The 18,117-nt window shown below is 49.8% G+C and overlaps 7 protein-coding genes across 7 annotated transcripts; 1 reads left to right on the forward strand and 6 right to left on the reverse strand.

Moving 5' to 3' along the window:
• Positions 1 to 53: 53 nt before the first annotated feature.
• FPRO_07583 (uncharacterized protein) lies at positions 54 to 521 on the reverse strand (the record flags this gene model as incomplete). Its single annotated transcript, XM_031234344.1, has 2 exons — positions 54 to 412; positions 461 to 521. The coding sequence occupies 2 exons, from the start codon at positions 519 to 521 to the stop codon at positions 54 to 56; spliced, it is 420 nt and encodes a 139-aa protein (XP_031084091.1).
• A 1,312-nt stretch (positions 522 to 1,833) lies between these two features.
• FPRO_07582 (putative IPP1-inorganic pyrophosphatase, cytoplasmic) lies at positions 1,834 to 3,116 on the forward strand (the record flags this gene model as incomplete). The annotated part of the gene is made up of 7 exons (XM_031234345.1): positions 1,834 to 1,968; positions 2,016 to 2,175; positions 2,231 to 2,414; positions 2,462 to 2,522; positions 2,574 to 2,640; positions 2,686 to 2,747; positions 2,793 to 3,116. The coding sequence occupies 7 exons, from the start codon at positions 1,834 to 1,836 to the stop codon at positions 3,114 to 3,116; spliced, it is 993 nt and encodes a 330-aa protein (XP_031084092.1).
• Positions 3,117 to 3,214: 98 nt separating this feature from the next.
• FPRO_07581 (uncharacterized protein) lies at positions 3,215 to 4,852 on the reverse strand (the record flags this gene model as incomplete). The annotated part of the gene is made up of 4 exons (XM_031234346.1): positions 3,215 to 3,357; positions 3,405 to 4,156; positions 4,206 to 4,518; positions 4,618 to 4,852. The coding sequence occupies 4 exons, from the start codon at positions 4,850 to 4,852 to the stop codon at positions 3,215 to 3,217; spliced, it is 1,443 nt and encodes a 480-aa protein (XP_031084093.1).
• Positions 4,853 to 6,229: 1,377 nt separating this feature from the next.
• On the reverse strand, positions 6,230 to 7,554 carry FPRO_07580 (uncharacterized protein; the record flags this gene model as incomplete). Its single annotated transcript, XM_031234347.1, has 3 exons — positions 6,230 to 6,912; positions 6,965 to 7,371; positions 7,433 to 7,554. 3 exons carry the CDS (start codon positions 7,552 to 7,554, stop codon positions 6,230 to 6,232), a joined length of 1,212 nt encoding a protein of 403 aa, XP_031084094.1.
• Positions 7,555 to 10,242: 2,688 nt separating this feature from the next.
• FPRO_07579 (putative protein BTN1) lies at positions 10,243 to 11,663 on the reverse strand (the record flags this gene model as incomplete). The annotated part of the gene is made up of 2 exons (XM_031234348.1): positions 10,243 to 11,471; positions 11,522 to 11,663. 2 exons carry the CDS (start codon positions 11,661 to 11,663, stop codon positions 10,243 to 10,245), a joined length of 1,371 nt encoding a protein of 456 aa, XP_031084095.1.
• A 386-nt stretch (positions 11,664 to 12,049) lies between these two features.
• On the reverse strand, positions 12,050 to 12,659 carry FPRO_07578 (uncharacterized protein; the record flags this gene model as incomplete). Its single annotated transcript, XM_031234350.1, has 2 exons — positions 12,050 to 12,380; positions 12,430 to 12,659. 2 exons carry the CDS (start codon positions 12,657 to 12,659, stop codon positions 12,050 to 12,052), a joined length of 561 nt encoding a protein of 186 aa, XP_031084096.1.
• A 633-nt stretch (positions 12,660 to 13,292) lies between these two features.
• Positions 13,293 to 18,114, reverse strand: FPRO_07577 (uncharacterized protein; the record flags this gene model as incomplete). Its single annotated transcript, XM_031234351.1, has 6 exons — positions 13,293 to 14,654; positions 14,708 to 14,884; positions 14,933 to 15,004; positions 15,066 to 17,323; positions 17,828 to 17,966; positions 18,019 to 18,114. The coding sequence occupies 6 exons, from the start codon at positions 18,112 to 18,114 to the stop codon at positions 13,293 to 13,295; spliced, it is 4,104 nt and encodes a 1,367-aa protein (XP_031084097.1).
• Positions 18,115 to 18,117: the final 3 nt, after the last annotated feature.

An 18,117-nucleotide genomic window follows, 5' to 3' on the forward strand; every position in this document is an offset into this window, starting at 1 on the left:
ATCGCCATACTGGCAGGTTTCATAAGAGGATTTACCCCCAAATAGTAGTTAATCTAGAGGTCCAAGACGACATCGTCGTCTTCGCAGCACAGAGCCTTACTACCAGTCCAACAGCACTTGCCATCACCACATTGACTGCGTCCCCTCTCACTCCAGCCAGATTCACATTCGCCTTCGCAGTAAGGAGCGGTGCCCTCCCATCGACAGCTAGCAGCACCAACTTTGTCCTCCTCCTTTACCAAGTTCTTGACGTAATCCTCCTCTTCACAGCAGAGGGCTTTACTACCAGTCCAACAGCAGCTACCATCACCACATTGGCTACGTCCCCTCTCTTCCCAGCCAGACTCACATTCGCCTGCGCAGTAAGGAGCCGTGCCCTCCCACCGACAACTAGAAGCACCAACTGGTTTGTCTGGCACTAGTTAGTTGAAAGCGCCACTGAATTGAGCAGGTAGCTTACCGATAGCTGTTGCTGTAACTGCAACTGCAGCTGTGATAGAAACAAGGATCTTGAGAAGCATTGTAGCTCTAGTGAGTTGGGCGATGCGGTAGGTTACACTTGTGTGGCTTTAGATATAACGGAGGCAAAGATGCAAGACTGCTAACAAGTTGCAGTGTATCTTCTTCCCTATTTATACCCTTGAGTCTCTCTTCTCAAAATCGAGGATCAACACTTCATTGTCGATCGTATCAAAGCGTACAAATGTGGCTGGCTGAATATGACCGTTTCGTGCATGTATCAGTTGCTTGGACCTCGAATGAGGCCAACCCCGCTTCGGTGAGAATCGCTCAGCGAATGGATCTCAATTCAAGATGAGACAAAAAGCCTGAATGGTATGTGATCAGCTCTTCTACTCCCTGAAATGCCGTTCATGTCTTGTTTGGGTCGATCCAGCTGAGAGCTGAAGCCTATCGTGACGTTATTAGCCTTACCTGCCCTGTGATGATAACGCACCTGTCACTTCTGCCGCAGACACTATTGATGAACTAGTAAGGGGGGTTCGGCCACGTCACACGGGCCGTCGGCAAGAGGCTTTGGCCTTGGACATGAGCCTGTAAACACATACTTGTTATTGGTTGCCGTATTATTTATTCACTTGCTTCCGCCTCGACATAACTCAATTGTTGTGCTGTGAGCAGCCCAGCACTCTCTGATTGCTCAGATTAAACCCACTGCGCGATTTAGGTAGCTTGATAAGGTCAAACCGACCGCCACCTTCAATTGAAGAAAACAAGGCTTCTTTCAATCAAAGCTGGAATGCTCGTTGTGACCAATCAATCTACGCTTTGTACAACATCAATTCATTAGCGATGGGGCTCACTTTTACCCCGCAAAATTGACGGGCTGAAGCATGTGGGACAGCCAGTCACATCACTCGCTGGAGATACCCAATGAGATGGCTCAATTGACAAAAGCCATCAAAGAGCAGCTACCATTCTTCTATGAGAGAATAGCCAAGTCAAGATGATATCTTCATATGGAATTATTGGTGTTCAGTTCAACTTGGCCTGCAGTAACTCATGTTCGACGAAATTACCCATCTTCACCATCCCCACGTGTATCCCCCCAAACCACCAACGGGCTTACACCAAAACCCCCTCCGAGATCTACACTCCAACTCCACGTGCATCAAATTCGCATCGTCGTTGGATCTATAACCAAACCTCCCGATCCGCGCCGATAACGATCTTCCATTTTTGGTCACCGAGGAGCCGCAAAAGTACTCACGCGAGTTGTATCCGTCTTGGCTTTATTTGAATCAAGCTTAAAAGGAACCCAATGTAACTTTAACTTTTTTCTCCGGGCTCAGCGGCGCTTGAACATCTCCCACCATGGTTGCTACATCTTTCATTGTTCAGTTGGCTTTTTTGCCTTGTCTAGTTCTTGGTTCTTCGCTTTCGCCGAGGGTGAAGGAGTTTGACTATGATTCCTTGACGCTTCGTGAAGTTGGTGCTCGGAACACTCTTGTAAGTCGTCTTCAATGGTTAATTGAGAATGTCGCTAAGTTATGCAGGACTGGCGTGTTTGGCTGGAGAAGGATGGGCAGCCTATTTCCTTCTGGCATGATATTCCATTGTACCCTGAGAAGGGCAACAATCGCATCGTTAGCTACGTTGTTGAGATTCCTCGATGGACAGACGGCAAAATCGAGACTCGTCGCAGTGAGCCTCTCAGTGAGTCTTGTAACCATATTCTATGGACCAATTGCGCAATACTAACCAATTCCAGACCCCATCTTCCATGATGACAAGAAGAAGGCTCCTCGTTTCGTTGAGAGCGTCTGGCCTCACAAGTCTTATCCATTCCACTATGGGTCAATCCCCCAGACTTGGGAGAGTCCCAATTTTGACCACGATTTCACTGGATACCCTGGTGACAACGATCCTATTGACCTGTTCGATATCACCGAGTCGTGAGTCTTCTTTCCTGAATGAGAAGCAAAGACTGATTTGTATATAGACCTGCCCATGTTGGACAAGTTAAGTCTGTCAAGGTCCTTGGTGGCCTTGCATTGAACGATGTAGGTCTAGTACATGGCTGACACAAAACGATTGCTAACTGATGCCTAAAGGGTGGCGAGACTGACTGGAAGGTCATTGGTATTGACACCAAGGACCCTCTCGCTGCTCTGGTCGACTGTAAGTACCATCATTCCTATGATCAACACAGGCTAACATTCCCAGCCGTTGAGGATCTCGAAAAGTACCGACCAGGTCTAGCCAAGACCTTCTACAACTGGTTCACCGTAAGCTCTCCGCCCCTTTAACCAAAGTCTCACTAACTCTATCAGTACTACAAAGTTGCTCGCGGCGACAGTGTTCTTGAGATCGTTGGCGGCGACTACCAAAACGCCAAGTTCATGGCCAAGACCATCAAGAGCAGCCACGGCGACTGGCAGGATCTCGTGCGCGGAAAGGTTGACTCCAATGAGATCAACTACAACCAGACCAGCACCAAGAGCTACAAAAGCTATGTCAAGAGTAAGGATGCTACTAAGAAGTTCGACATTCCTGCCAAGTCTAATATTCTTCCTGCTGCGGAGAGACCGGCGAAGTACGATTTGTGGTATTACCTTGATAAGGACTACAAGTTGATTCAGCTTCCTAAGAACTAAGCCAAGGGGGCACGGCTTGGTACTTGCAACATATATTAGAGTATTATAATTCTATACAAACTATTGAAATACATTTCTCATATCTTACTGCCTCTATCTTAATTGAATTTGACCGTCTCATAAGCGCTCTTGGCCCTGATGGTCGGGCCATATTTGAACAACACCCACGGAACTGGCAGCAAGGCCAGCGCAACGAAGGCCAAAAGGCTGCTAGCCCAGTCAATACCCAGCTTCTCATACACTATATATGTTAGCTATTGTTCGCGCAATATCGGGATGGCAACTCACTCTGGATCGTGAACAGCGGAAAGACTCCCGCAAAACCATAGCGTGCCAGACTGTTGGCACTAGCAGCGCTTGCGACAACACTTCCATGATAAGTATCAGTGATATACTGCATGGTGCTAACAAACACACATAGGTTTCCCCAGGCAAAGATGATCATCGATGCTGCGGGACTTGCCCAAGAAACACCCGGTCGTGCCGTCCAAGCAAACCAGAACAATCCAATTGGCAATCCGATACTTCCAATCATGGAAGGGTAAAGACGATGCTCAGGTGGGATCTGATGAGGGGGATATTTCGGTGCTTGCTTTCTGTACAGGAACACGTCGCAGAGAATAACGGTGATGAGTCCTAGAAAGCAGCCGATGACGATGGACAGGAAGACAAGACCTGACTCTTCAATGGAGAACTGGTAGACTCGTCCAAATGTATACGGCACGGCGGCGAAGAAACTGAAGAGTGTTCCAAATTCTGCTGAAACGTATAGACAGATGAATCCGGTGATAGGCTCCAGCAGAAGCATGCGAATAGGCCTAACAACTGCCACGAGGGCAAACATCTTGAGTCGAGCAGCCATCGGCGGCGGAGGATCAACCTTCATTCCCCTCTTCTTCATAAGTCGTCGCTTGATAACCGGATGAAATGTCTCGTGTGAGAACGCAGTGATGATCATAGCCAGTATCGAAAAGAAGACCAACGTCCACTGCGTCCATCGCCAGCCCTTTCGATTCACCACAAAAGAGCCTATGACCGGTCTAAGCAGAAAGTCAGTCGTGTTCTTAACATTTCCTTTCCGGAACTTACCCCAATCCTGGGCCCAAAAACGGCATGAGGATGAAAACTGCTGAAACAGGCCCTCTGTTCTTCGGTGTGAACGTCTCCGACAACGTCCCCGGCGCAACAGCCAAAACAGGCGCCCAGCATAAACCCGCCATGAATCTCAGAAAGCTTAACCCTCCGATATTGTGCACGAAGCCCGCACCCATGGTGAACAGTGCGCCAAGAGGAATACTCGCTGCGTAGATGGGATAGCGGCCTATAGTTTCTGATAACGGACCGCCGATTACAGGGCCGAAGCCGAGGGCCAGGACGTAGAGTGTTAGAGGTAGGAGGGCGACTGTACTGCTGACGTTGAATTCGATCATGAGTTGTGTGCGAGCGGGACTCATTATTGACGTTCCGATTGATCTGAGATGTTAGTTTGGGGTAGGTATACTTGGGATGGGGTGGACTTGCGATAGAAGACCTGCTGAGGATAGCATCACGACTTGGAGGGCTTTCTTCCATGCTGGCCAATTGAAAGGATTATGAGGACTATTATTCCAATCCAGCTCATCAGTCTCACTCTCGATCTGCTCCTTTGGTCTCGCAGCCTCAATCTCGCCCTCCGTCGCAGAGTCGTTCCCAAGCGATGCATCGCCCATGATACCAGTATCGTCAATCTTCTCCATGATGAGATATTGTTCAGTTCCGATGCTTCAATCCCTCAATTCCATTCTTGACGCTTTCCTTTATCCTCCACCCAAAACCCCGACGGATTTGTAAATCTGGATATTATTATAAATTGCGGAACTGGTGCCGCCTTGGAGATTTATGTGATTTCCCCGTGCTGTTTGTATGATTACTGATCGGCTTCTCAACGCCCATTGGTAGCGCGCACCCTGTCGCTGCGAATAGCTCGGCTTTGGGATTAATGATCATAGTCGCGGTAGTAAGCTTGACCTATTAATTGTGTTGATTCGCCCGATTATAAAGCTTTGGGGTCAGTATTTGAGGTTGTATGCCTCGGTTATCCATCATTGGAAGGATGGCATCATTGTCTTTGCGATATAACCAGCAGCCAAGCACTATTCCCGTCGGTTAATACTATCTCTGAAGGGCGTATACAACATTCCATCATATTTCGTTCTATAGAGCTTAGAAATCACCTCCGTGAGATCATGTAAGAGTTGGTATTGACTAGGATAGTCGCATTCGCATCAACGCAGATGCCTCGAAGTATGAACAGGCAAGCAAAACTCCAACGGAGAATAACCAGCTCAAACTTCTATATTCCCGCATTTGGCCTTGACTCTTATGGAACTGCTCGGCAGTTGGTCATCGTTGGACTTACTATCCGTAGTCACAAGAGCAACATACTCAACAGAATAATATCTTCACAAGAAGAGAATACCTCCGTACCCTCATTGAACACTATAGCGATAGGCAGCTATATTATAATGACAATGAAGAACAGAGACAAGAAACATCTCCAATAGCCACATTATTGTCTGCTACTGGCAAGTCACTGAACCTCTACCTCAACCCATGACAGGGACCTACCCTATATCTAGGACAATACATTCTAAACTTCTACTGACGCAACAACAGTTTCAAACCATCTCTCGATTACTTTGGACGAACTCTACCCCTTTTCCTGGTCCTAAACTCAACTGCCTCCACATTCAAAAGTTGTTTTCACTTACACGCAGGGTAGCATCACCAGACTCATCACGCAACCTGAACTTTTATCCTCAACGTCAAAACTCATGGTATCCCTATTATTCATAACGAGATCATGCCAAGCTTTCTTCCCCTCATGCACATTGAACGAACATACAAAAAATTGTTTCCGATTTCAGGCCATTTGTTTAAAAACCCTTAACACTCCCATAAACACCATTTCAAGTAACCCCAATTTCAGAGGGAGGAGAAGAGGTATTGCCTACACCTCTCTCCTGGATGGTATAAGTTTTACAGTAAAATTATTAAAAAAAAAAGATTTCAAAAGCCGTCCGTATCATGTCCGCCTTTTCTAGTACTCGGTCTCATTAAAGCATTTTCATTACTTAATCCTTCTGGGCCATCAGGTCTCGCTCGGAGATGAAGAACTTTGGCTTCTCGTCCATGAATTGTTTGTGGAACATCTCCAGCAGCGCACCGGGGACCTGCTGGCCGATGACCACCTTGATGTGGTCCTTCTTGCCGGTCCAGAGATGCTTGATGAACTTTCCGTCGCAGCCAGATCGACTCTCGGGGAAACCGTTGGCCTCAGTGCAGGGAAGATCCTTAATGTCCTTGGGGTAATCGTAGCGGATGTAGGTACCGAAGCCACCCTGGTCGGTGGGCTTTCCGGGGCGATTCTTTCGGAACTCGACACAGTCCGGGTGCTTGCCACCCTCGTTGGGGCAGTCCTCCCACTCCTTGAGGATTTCAAAGGTCTTCTCGTTGTTCTGGAGAACGATGAAGCCGGTGTTGAGGTAGACCTTGTCGAACTTGTCCATGTTGTTCTTGTGGTGAGGATCGTAGGCAAGGGCGAGAGAGTTGGTATCGGGGTGGAGCTGCCAGTAGTTCATGAGCCACTCAAAGGGGAGGTCGAGATGGTGGAAGACGGCATCGGAGTCAAGGAAGATGCAGGCCTTGTGCTTCTTGAGGATCTTGGACAGAATCGGGGGCTTCTTCCACGAGTTGCGGCGATCCTCAAAGGGATCGGTGATGTCAACGTAGTAGTACTTGTAACCGTGGTTCTTGGCTATTGAGGGGTTAGTGACACAGAAAGGTGACTCGGGTAGGATTGTACGCACCATAGAGCCAGTGGTTCAGGACACCGAGGGACAGACCATGGGTCTCGTCAGCGCGGTCCCAGCTCATCAGACCAGGGGAGAAGATCTGGCCGGGCTCGTCGAAAGGTCGGTTGTCAAGATCGATAATGCACAGGTCCTCGCCAATCATCTCAGTCCACTTGGGCTCGGCGGGGAGCTCCATGGGGAAGGCGCCGTAGGGGGCGTACTTCTTGTCGGCAGGGCTGATGCGGGCCTTCATGATGTAGTTGAAGTAGTAGTCGCCGAGCTCGGTGGAGGCGTTGGAAGGGTGGTCGGGTTTCGACATGGCGCCGTGCTGCTCGGGTTGCTCGGGCTCAGTCTTCTTGGGCTCGTCGTGGTGAGGCTCATCGTGGGTATCACCAATGATGGATGTCTCGGTGTCGGTAGCGCTATAGCGAATTCGTCAGTTTTTCGGTCTTCGCGGAGATTAGATTACGCAAGTCAACTTACACGTCAGCGGGCGGCTCCCACTTGTCGAGATGGTTGTAGGCCAGGCTAACAAAAGCGACCAGGAAAATAACGGTGCCGGCCATAAGGACCGTCGACCGGTTTGTGCGCACTTGTCCAAACATTGTGGGCAAGCTTCAACGCTTTCAACGCGTGAATCTCAACGGGTCCGAAGTATAAAGTCAAAACGACGTAGGTTCAGGGACAAAGAGTTGAGTGAGTGAAAGGTGCCGACAAGGACACAAGAAAGCAGAACCCAGAACCAGAATCTCGAACCTCTCAGCGCACGCGACGTAAAATAAAAGAATTACGGGAGGTTGAAGAAGAAAGAAAGACGAACGGTGAAGAAGGAAGAAGGCGAGGAGAGGAAGGGGAAGAGAGAAGCTGAGTAAAAAAGAGGAACCTGGTTTCTGATAAGGCCAGAAAATGAGCAGGGGGGACCAGAGAGAGAGAATGGCCTTTAGGTGGGATTAAATTAAATAAAAAGCGGACAGGGGTGGATGGGGGGCGATGGATGAGAAGGAGGAGGAGCTGGAGAGGTTGAGGGTGAGAGTGAGGGAAGCGAGTTATGGAGGCGGGAAGATGAAGGCCCGGGCGTAGGTTGCAGGTTACAGGGGCTCACAATTAGCGTGTGTTTGCGCTAATGGATGGATCATGGCGGCTTTAAACGTGTTTTTGGGAGGGGCTGAGTCCAAGTGGCGGGACACCTCAAAAGACTCAACTCACTTTTTGCGGGAGCCAATCCAATGCCAAGTGAATCAGGGGGCTTGGACTCGAAAATTGTCTCCTTTTTTTTCTCTTGTCTGTTACTGTCAAGGTTGGAGAAAGTCATCTTGTTCAATTCATGCCAGCCCCTTTAACAGTATAGTCAACCAATAGACTCTGTTCCTATGGATGTTAGTGAGGTAAAAGCTTAGATCTGGTAGAGAGTCACCCCTTTCTTTATTCTCGGCTTGAGTGCGTCATCACGTTATCCTCTCCAATGTAACAAGCCAGTGAGTTAATCTACCAAGCAAGGCTGGAGAATTGAGTTTATAAGGCTTGCATCTCACTGCTGATGGATCAGCACCATCAACACTGCCAACCACTGTGAAGAAAGATGCAACACAGCCAAAGAACCAACAATATTCAACAACTCCCATATTCTTTCCCCCCTGCAGAATGCATCTCGATCAACCCATTGAATGGCATTCCCCCTCCGGAGAGCCGCTTGCATGGTTATCCATGTCGGTATCTAACCAATCAAACAATAGCTTATCTGCAACGTCTCGCTAGGCGGAAATTTGGCTTGGCTTGTAATTTTGAATAGAGGCCAAAAAAAATCGCCCCTCGCATTGAATTCCTTCAAGGACAATGTCCGAGGCTATGGTTTGTTCAGCGGAGAATCCTTACTGTTGAGAGGAATGAGGTTATACTCCCTTGCAAAGATTATCGATGTTTGGCGGTGCTGGGAGGTATTCAGGCTTGATCTCCCTGCTGGAGGGCTGAGACAGAGGGTTAAGACAAGACAGTCCCTTGAATATGCATGTCTTGGAATATCGTGAGTACTTTCTACAGCTGTTGAGTTTTGTAGATAAACGAGGTATTGTATATCGACTTGATGGTCCATACAAACAAACGCACGGCTGGCAGAACGAACCTGAACCTGAACCTGGACAAACGACCTGTCACTGATAACATCCATTGGACTTTACTTGATCTCCAGACTCCACCGACTCGGCCCTCCTCCTCAGCCCCAACCTGGAACGATTTCCGACGGGAATTAACAGCATTTGAACGACCATGTTTGGTCTCATCCTCCCTCATGAGCCTGTCTTTGGCTCAGGGAACTCTTCAGCCATTAACTCCCACGTAGCATGTACCGTACTGCATGTACAGCATTATTTTGATCAACGTCGTCACAAGGATGAAACTTGCCAAGCCGGTCAGCACTAGGCCGTTATCCGTTGATGTGCTTATCCTTCTCTTGGCGAGGTCGTATCTCTGCACCTCGACTTCGTATAGAAGAGCAACGAGCAACGTAGCAGACAGACATCGCGTGATATTCTTGATAATGCCCTATCCTATTCTCCGGTGTCACTCTCGCGCCGGTCTTCCCGTCAGCCCATCTGCCGGGCCACGATCTAAACATGGAAGCTCCTAGCCCGCCCGATGCATTGATTCCAATCAGATCTCATGTAACTCATGCGGACGCTTATCATTGGTGAGTTTTATAACCTTTTTACGAAACGTAACCTTTTCTTATTTAAAATATAACCTTCTTCAACAAGTCTATCGCCCGTGACCGCTAGACAGAGAAAAATGCCCCGCCCCGCCCCGTCGCGACAAAAGATCCAGATTTTTAATTTGCCCATCTTTCGCAATTTAACGTCGCCTTACAAGGGACGTCCCGGGACTGTTTCCGATTTATTGGTCATGGCTCCCCGTCGCTTGTCCACTTTCTGTAGGCTGTAGCCTGTCGCTGCTGTAAGCTGACAGTGACAGTATTACTGGGGGAGCCCTTTTAGTATAAAAACTTATCTTGGAGCCCCTGAATCGTTCGAGAACAGAGTCTTTTGAGAACTCTGTCTCCTCACTCGGGCCAGGTGGGATATCGCTTATCGACAGTGAGATCAGTGACCATGACATGGATGAAGAAAAATGTAGTTCGCTTATTGCGCATGTTTCTTCAGATTACGTGTCGAGCTCACGTCAACGGGGTGATAGACATCGCGAGACACGTAATGAATGTAACGGAATTTCTATACCAAATGCCGACCGATATCTACAACTCGCTCTACCCAAAGCTCAAAAACGCCTGACGAACCCAACAATCAATGACCTTGCGCAGAAATACGACGGCACCAATCCCTTCCATGCGCCACTTGATAATTACAAAGCTTCGTCTCCATCACGATACTAACAAGTCCGGCGATAGAGATTCCACCACTGTCGCTGACAGTCGTTGCTCCAAGACTAAATTCTCTATCCTCAGGCGGCACGTTCTCCATAATCTCAGCGAAGCAGTTGACGTAGACACCTCCCCCTAGCAAACCTTCCCAGAATATTATGATAAAGACAATGTAGACCGATGGAAGGAAGAAGTATACGGCGTGGAATGTGAGAAGAACAAGGTTCGCTACTTGCAACATCGAGGGGAGGTATAAATGGTGGATACGTATAAATGGCGTAGATGATCGGGAGATGAAGACGCCGAGTTGGTATAGGAACCCGTACATGGGGTAGAAATCTCGAAACTCATCGAATGGCGACTCGTCCAGGGGGAATAGCAATGTTGGAGCAACCCCTTGGTTGATCGTGTACTCGGCCACGTATACCAGTAGTAACGGGAGCATATATGGGACAAACAACACCTTCACTTTCTTCAACCTGTCTCGCATCGTGAGTGTGTCTTGCATGCTATGCGCAGAGTACGCAGTCGACGCGACGGACGGCCCAGGAGCCAAGAGCGCCGACGAAGCAGTTCCTTGATCCATGTGGTTCACGTCCTCATCCTCCAGATCCGGGATCGCATCGTAGTCTTTCCGAGTCGTGCCCTCCCTCAGAGGCCCAAGCGGCAATATCACAAAGAAGCTGATGAACATAATCGCAGGGAAACACGCCGAGATTAGCAAACTGCTCCGCACGCTCAATCCCCACCAGTCCGTAAACATCACGTAGAGGCCTGCGCCGACCAAGCCTGCAGCACCAGTCCCGGATCCCCAGCCCGCAAGACTCATTGGGCCGTAGAAGTGCGTCAAGCCAAGGAAGCTCAATTCACCTCCACCAGCGCTTATACTCGCGAGGACTACACCGACGAGCTTGATAGCGACGGACTGCGTGTGTGGTGTTAGGGCTACCATGAGCATGCCAACCACGGACAGAGCTATGAAGATAAGGACTCGCATGCGATATGGTATTCGATGGATGAAGTACGGTGCGATCAACTTGGTGAGGAACGAAGGAACGACATCAGCGAGGAGGACGACGCCTTTGGGGATGGAACCGACGAGGTCCTGGGCGGCGGAGAGGATGATCACGTAGAGGACATTATTGATGAGACCTGACGCGACTGTTAGTTATAAGCCGAGGATATTTGAGGTGAAGTCATACCAAAAAGCCAAAAGGCTATAATTACCTTCGTATCATGATGGCCCATGATAGCTGCAGCTCTGGCTTTGTATGCAGCCCAAGATGACGAAGGCGCGCCTGGCATAGGGAGCAATCCAGAGGCAGACGGTGAGATACCGGACATGGCGGCGACGATCAGCACTCTTGTATCAGCCTTGAGAGCACACACGACATCACGTCTTGCGAAGAAAGGTTGAGGTTATAATTGCAATGTTGCTGATAGGAAGTCGTCGAAGTTTCACATTGAGCGGCTGGTCACGAGATAAGGCCAAGGCCTCATGACGTTGATCATGCTTTAAATGATGGCGGCTCTAGCGGGAGCCACAGTGGGGGCTATTTTATTCACCGAAGCTTCACCTCAACTTATACAGCGATCACGGTGCAACAGAGGCACAAATATTGTGGTCGTAAATCATGGCGGTTCAAATTATGAACATATCATATCATACAAGCGCCCGCTATTAACTCATCCGTACCATTCAATCCTTTCCATTCCATTTTTCGTGTCGCTCAAGGTCGCTCAGCTTCTCTGCTAGCCTCAATCACACTCTCGGGAGCAATGTTACCCTCAGCAGAGATGCTGTCAGGAACACTCTCGGGCTGGTAGTAGTCCTCGCCCTTGAACTGAGAGCCACCGGGACCGGGAGGGTTGTGGCCTACATTGGCGCGCTGGGCTTCCTGGCCCTTTGAGGCGAGATCGTCAGCGGCTCCGAGGCCGGAGGTCTTCTTGACGTTGGCACCGACAACATCGTTGTCGTTGTAGCCGCCGCGCTCGTCGTTGGCCCTGGAGAGCTTGTCGAGAGGACCGCCCTCACCCTCGTAGTGCTGACCACGGGCTTGTCTGAGGAAGTTAGAAATTGAAAGTGATGTTTTAGGTGGGTGATGCTTACCGGCCCTTGTCGTCGACGATGCCACCCTCGCTGGGGGGGATGCGCTTGTTGTAGCCAGCGTTTGTGCTCAGCTCATCGCCAAACTCAACCTGAGCGCTCTCAAACTTGTTCTCAGCATGGGGGTTAACACCAGCGCCCTCAACGTCCTGAGGACGAGCGTTGCCGGTCTTGGCTTGATAGGTGTTGAGGTCCATCTCGGCCTCCTTGGCGATCTGTTCGTAGTTGGACATTTTGAAGTGAATTTGTTTATGACGAAGTTGAAGACGAGTTTGTGAAATTTGTAATGATGAGATCGTAGTGAAGATTGCAATGCAGACAAATATTTGTTCCTAGAGGTCTCTTATTTGTAGTGGTGAAGAGGTAACAGTGATGTCATTCATATGAAATCATATCCTTCACTCGATGATTTCATCGCGACGATTGAAATGTGGGAACTGAGAAAGCACAAGCCGTTTTTGACCCATTTTGATGGAGACGAAGGAATCGTTGACCTTGAAAAAAAATGAGTTTTGCCTACAAATCGAGATCTATTGTGAAGGGTGCTCACACGACATCGCCTTGGCGGACAGTGCTTATCCAGGTGCACACCAGGAACCCGAGCGATCTCCGGAGAAACAAGTGCAGCTTGACTCATTAATTTGGGCAGTAGATCTGTTCAATACGATCTTGTCATATTCCCCAGAACCTTTTCGTATAATAACTGAGGCTCGTTCCAGGTTGAACGAAAGAAGTATTATAAAGAGGTCGGCTGATAATCCCTTCAGACAACAAGTCGACGCCACCTCTAAGATACAGGATGATGTCGAGATACATGCTGCTCAATATCCATCGTGCTAATATCTTTTACATGCCATCAGTGCTAACTAGACACTCGTGAACATCTCTCGCGTAATGCCATTGCTATCACACATGGCCCTGAAAATGCCCCCTTGCTCCCATAACTCCAACGGTGGCCCCAGCTCAACAATTTTACCCTTATCCATGACGCACACTCGATCATACTGGATCACGGTACGAAGACGATGCGCAATAGCAATCAATGTCTTCCCTTCCAAACCAGTCGCCAGCGTCTCTTGCACGAGTGCATCCGTCTCAGGATCAACACTACTCGTCCCTTCGTCCACCAGCACAATACGCGTGTTCCGAAGCAGTGCTCGAGCAAGCGCAATCAGCTGCCGTTGTCCAAGAGAGAAGTTGAGGCCTTCGGTTTCCACGGCCGTGTCAAGTGTCACACGCGTCTCTCGAGGCTTTCCAGAGTCAGTATTGTCTGGATCCCCCCTCTCCACGACACTGCTTGTCTGGATGTCTCCCCCGGGTATGGCGAATGACTTTTCGCTGTCTGGGAGAAGATGTGCCTCGCGGAGAGCATGCCATAGTTCAGTATCTGTGTGGTTGTTGAAAGGGTCTAAATTCGAGCGGATAGTGCCCTGGAAGAGAGTGGGATCTTGTGGAATAATAGCCAAAGCGCTTCGGAGCCGGTGAAGACCAATCTGACCTATATCGATACCATCGATGGTAATCCTCCCGCCAGAAATCTCTGTCAGTCTGAAGAGGGTTGATAGAATGGTGCTTTTACCAGCACCGGTGCGACCAACGATCCCGAGTCTCTCACCCCCAGCAATTTTCAGGCAGAAGTTACCGACCACCAGCGGAAGACCAGGGCGGTAGCGCATCTGCACAGCCTCGTATTCTATGGCTCCGTGCTCGGGCCAAGAAGGATGCACGCTGGCGCCGTCGAGGGGGGCTTCCTGGTGCAGAGAGTTTGTGTACTGGAACAGACGTTCTGTATTCGACATGGAGTTATTGACCTCGATCAGATACTTCACCACGACCTGCATCATGCCAACCATGGACATACTGTAAGTCAGCAACAGACCCGAGATACTGAGAGCAACAGGTAGTGCGTTGGTGACCACAAGAATACCAGTGACCAGGTTCAACAAGATGCCGATGTTGTCAAGCCGAACAGACAGCCAATTGTGGCTGGCGAAGGTTAGAAAGTTGGCACTGTCCATGTCATCGATAGCTTCATGGACCAATTTGACGAACTGGAGCTCCCGATCATAGGCGCGAATGCAGGCGGCTCCAATAAGAGCTTCGTTGAGACGAGCAAAGACCACACCGTCGAGTATCAGTTGGTGTCGCCTCAGCTCTCGTGCACTGCTCCTGTAGTAGGAGATGCACCACCAAAGTGCCGTCGCGCCAAATACTAGAGCGATGGCAAACTACTATTTGTCAGCTTGATTCTATGGCAAGTAAGTAGTGAAAGATAACTTACATAGTAGAAGTAGGCAACGATGAGAACATAGGAGCCCAACAGCGCTGCTACATTGATTAGCAGTTGCTGCACAGCAACGACAAGGTTGTTGTCCAACGCATCAATGTCTCTTGTGAAGCGATATATGATACGGCCAAGGGGGGTCGTGTCGAAGAACGACATGGGAGCCCTAAGAGTCTGCCAAAGCGCATTGTTCGACATGACCTGACTCGATTTGATACATACCAAGCAGGTGATGAGAGAAGACGAAAACACTAGTACGCATTGAGCGAGACTCAGGCCGGCGTATATACCGATCTGGTTTGTAATTGTTAGTGAACCTGCTCAAGCTTGATATGAAAGGAAGATTTCCTCCTACATTCTGACCGCGGGTGAGGCCGTACTTGTTATCCACCCACCACGAAAGCCATAAGCCCCCCAAAATGCTTGAGGCCCGGAAAAGGAGCTGTCCTACCACCATTGCAAGGCCATTCCACAGTGAGCCGGAAGCCTTCAGCCACGAAACATATACAGAGAAGGGAACACTATCAACAATTTTGGCCTCTTCCTGCATCAACACCTCGGCTTTCGTCGTTGTGTTGTCGGGGCCAACGGGTTCACCCTTCTTGCTTTCAGTGCTATCGGCTTCCTTTTGCTGATGTCCTCCAACGGCAACCAGGCTGGCGAAGGCAGGGTGAGACTTCGTCATTTCCTCATAGGTACCTATCGACTCGATACGTCCGTCGACCATCCAGATGATCCTGTCGAGCCGGGACAGTAGATGCAGGTGGTGTGTTGCTAAGAACCGACATTTGCCCTTGAGCAAACCGCAGATGGCCTCGTTAAAGATATGCGTACCTACATGCGCATCAACAGCTGAAAGAGGATCGTCGAGTATCACGATGCCAGCGTCAGAGTATATCGCGCGGGCGATGTTGATGCGTTGTTTTTGGCCCCCTGAGAGGGTTACACCTCGTTCACCAATTTCAGTACTATCGCCGTGTGGAAGGAGTTCAAAGTCCGGCAATAAAGCGCAGGCATGTACTACATCGGAGTAGAGCTTCTGGTTGAAAGGCTTCCCGAAGGTGATGTTGTCTCGCACGCTGGCGTTTTGGATCCAAGCATACTGTGGGCAGTACGCCCTATCAGCGGCAAACTGTAGAGTGCCCCCGGTCTGCCTCATATCTCCGGCAAGAGCACTAAGAAGAGACGTCTTTCCGGATCCAACGCTTCCGATGATGCCGACCAGCTCGCCTCTCTGGCATTCCAAGGAGATATTGTTCAGCGAGAACGGCTCGTCACTATCCTGGACTGGACGGACTTCTGTATCCGAAGTTTCGGCCCCCTTCTTTTCGTGCCCCGCTCGTTGTCTTCTCAAAGCCCTCGACAGGCGATTCTTGTTCTCTCTATCCTTTGGTGATTTACCCTCCTCGTTAGATGGTGGGTTCTCCCACGTGAAAGATGCATTGCTGAGTTTGACAGCTGGAGCAAGAGTAACGTCCGGAACTGTATACGCTTGTACTTCCTCGGCAAGTAAAAAGCCCTCAATCCTCTTGATCGATTGGACTGCGTCCGCAGCAAGGCTCAAGGATACGGGCAACCAGTTGGTCGGGACGCGCAGTAGGTACAGCATCGCTAAGGATGAGAAGACAACCGCTGGATCAAGACTGCCATTCACAACCGCGTAGACAATGAATGTGATCATGATGGCAAGGACAGGTAGAAACTGAGCGAGGGTTCCTACGGCGCACCTGATCAGGTGCATGATGCGTAAGGCTCGAGTTTCAGACGCTCTGATATTTCCAAGTCGGCTCTGGAAGAATCCTTCCCAACCAAAGTACTTTACGAACCGGATACTCTGGAGGATCTCCTGAGTAAGTGTGACGCGCTGGTCAGTGACTATGTTGATGCGATTCCGGCTTGCCACCAGCGGTCTCGTCGCGTATGTCACTGCGGCGAGACCAAAGATGAGAGTGGCTGCTCCTGGCAGAGCTGTCCAGCCCAGGTTGTAAACCAAGAGCGCAACTGTTAATATGAGTTGATAAAGTGATAGCCATGAAAGGTGGAAAGCTGCCAACGCCTGCTCGATGCGGGCGGTGTCATTGGAGACCAGGCTCATCACACGTCCGTTGGACCAGCCTTTCTCATCTACACGACAGGGAACATCGCCGTATGAACCCGGGCCCGAACCCTCACTCCCTGTTTGACCTCCAGCTTTAGCTCTATTGGACAGTTTCAGTGACTTATTGAACGCCATGGCTATCAAAACGCTGCGTGTCTGTCCACCGAGTAACATGCCCCGATAGTAAAACTGACTCGAGGCAAAAGTCTGAAGCATCTGCAAGATTGCAATACCGATGACATATCCTACGCCAACTGCTACTGGCTTGGAACCTCGTGTGTCGTGTCCGTCGGGGTAGGCATGCTGAACCCACTCAATGAGGAATCGCAGCGTGAAAGGCGTCATCACCTGTAAAGTCGACACGACGAACTGACTGACAGCACCAAGCCAGAAGTCAAACTTGAAGACCTCGTAGAGCGCCCATAGGAGAGGAAGGCGATTGCGAGCCACTACCCGTTTTCGAAAAGCGGTGTCAAGACTGGGCTGGAGCGTATCCATCAGCCTTGCGTCTGACACTGTCCAGATGTCATTGCGTTCCAGGTGACGCCGGTATCCGATCTACATCATCAGTTCTCACGGTCAGCACGTAGAAGCATAGTAAGTACAGTGTAGATAGATAGGTGGGTATAGTCTCACGGTCATGAGCGGACTAAGCCAAGCAAACCAAAGTTTGCTCAAGATACCTGCATCTTGTTCCGCAGTCACCTCCCTCTTCTCCGGAATGTCAGGCACATGGTGTTGGCCGAATGGCCTCAGCCACCGAGAGCGCATCTGTCAGACTGATACGCACAAGGCCTGTAGATATCACGTCCACAGGGAGTGGTCGCAGTGGATGGAAGAATGGGCGACAGCAACAATATCCGCAAGACCTCAAATTGTGACTGACTTTGGCGCTTTACCTATATGGCACGGCACAATGCCATCATCACATCACGTATGTTTGCGACCACGTATTTCACGTGCCCGTCTCCCCAACAAGACACCGCTCATAAGTTCCATTGTTGGTTGTGTGCTCGTACCGGTTCGGAGCTCATGCTCCGGAATAGCTGTTGGCTGGTGATCGACACCTCTTCTCTCGTGAGAGCTCGAGGCTTGACGTCGCCGCATACTGGGCTCCTCCTGCAGGGTCAACATCCCCGTTAATGCAAGGTCATCGCGCTAATGCACAGTCACTGATAACGGACCGAGCCGTCTTGGCCTCACAACCTACCTGAGTCTTTGCCATCATACACATCCATACATGCGTTTCAATCGAAATGATCTGGTAGAAGAGTTCGAACCCCGTGCCAGCGAGTACTCCAGGCATGTG

Source organism: Fusarium proliferatum (genome assembly GCF_900067095.1).
Source record: "Fusarium proliferatum ET1 genome assembly, contig: FPRO_scaffold007, whole genome shotgun sequence".
NCBI lineage: Eukaryota > Fungi > Ascomycota > Sordariomycetes > Hypocreales > Nectriaceae > Fusarium > Fusarium proliferatum.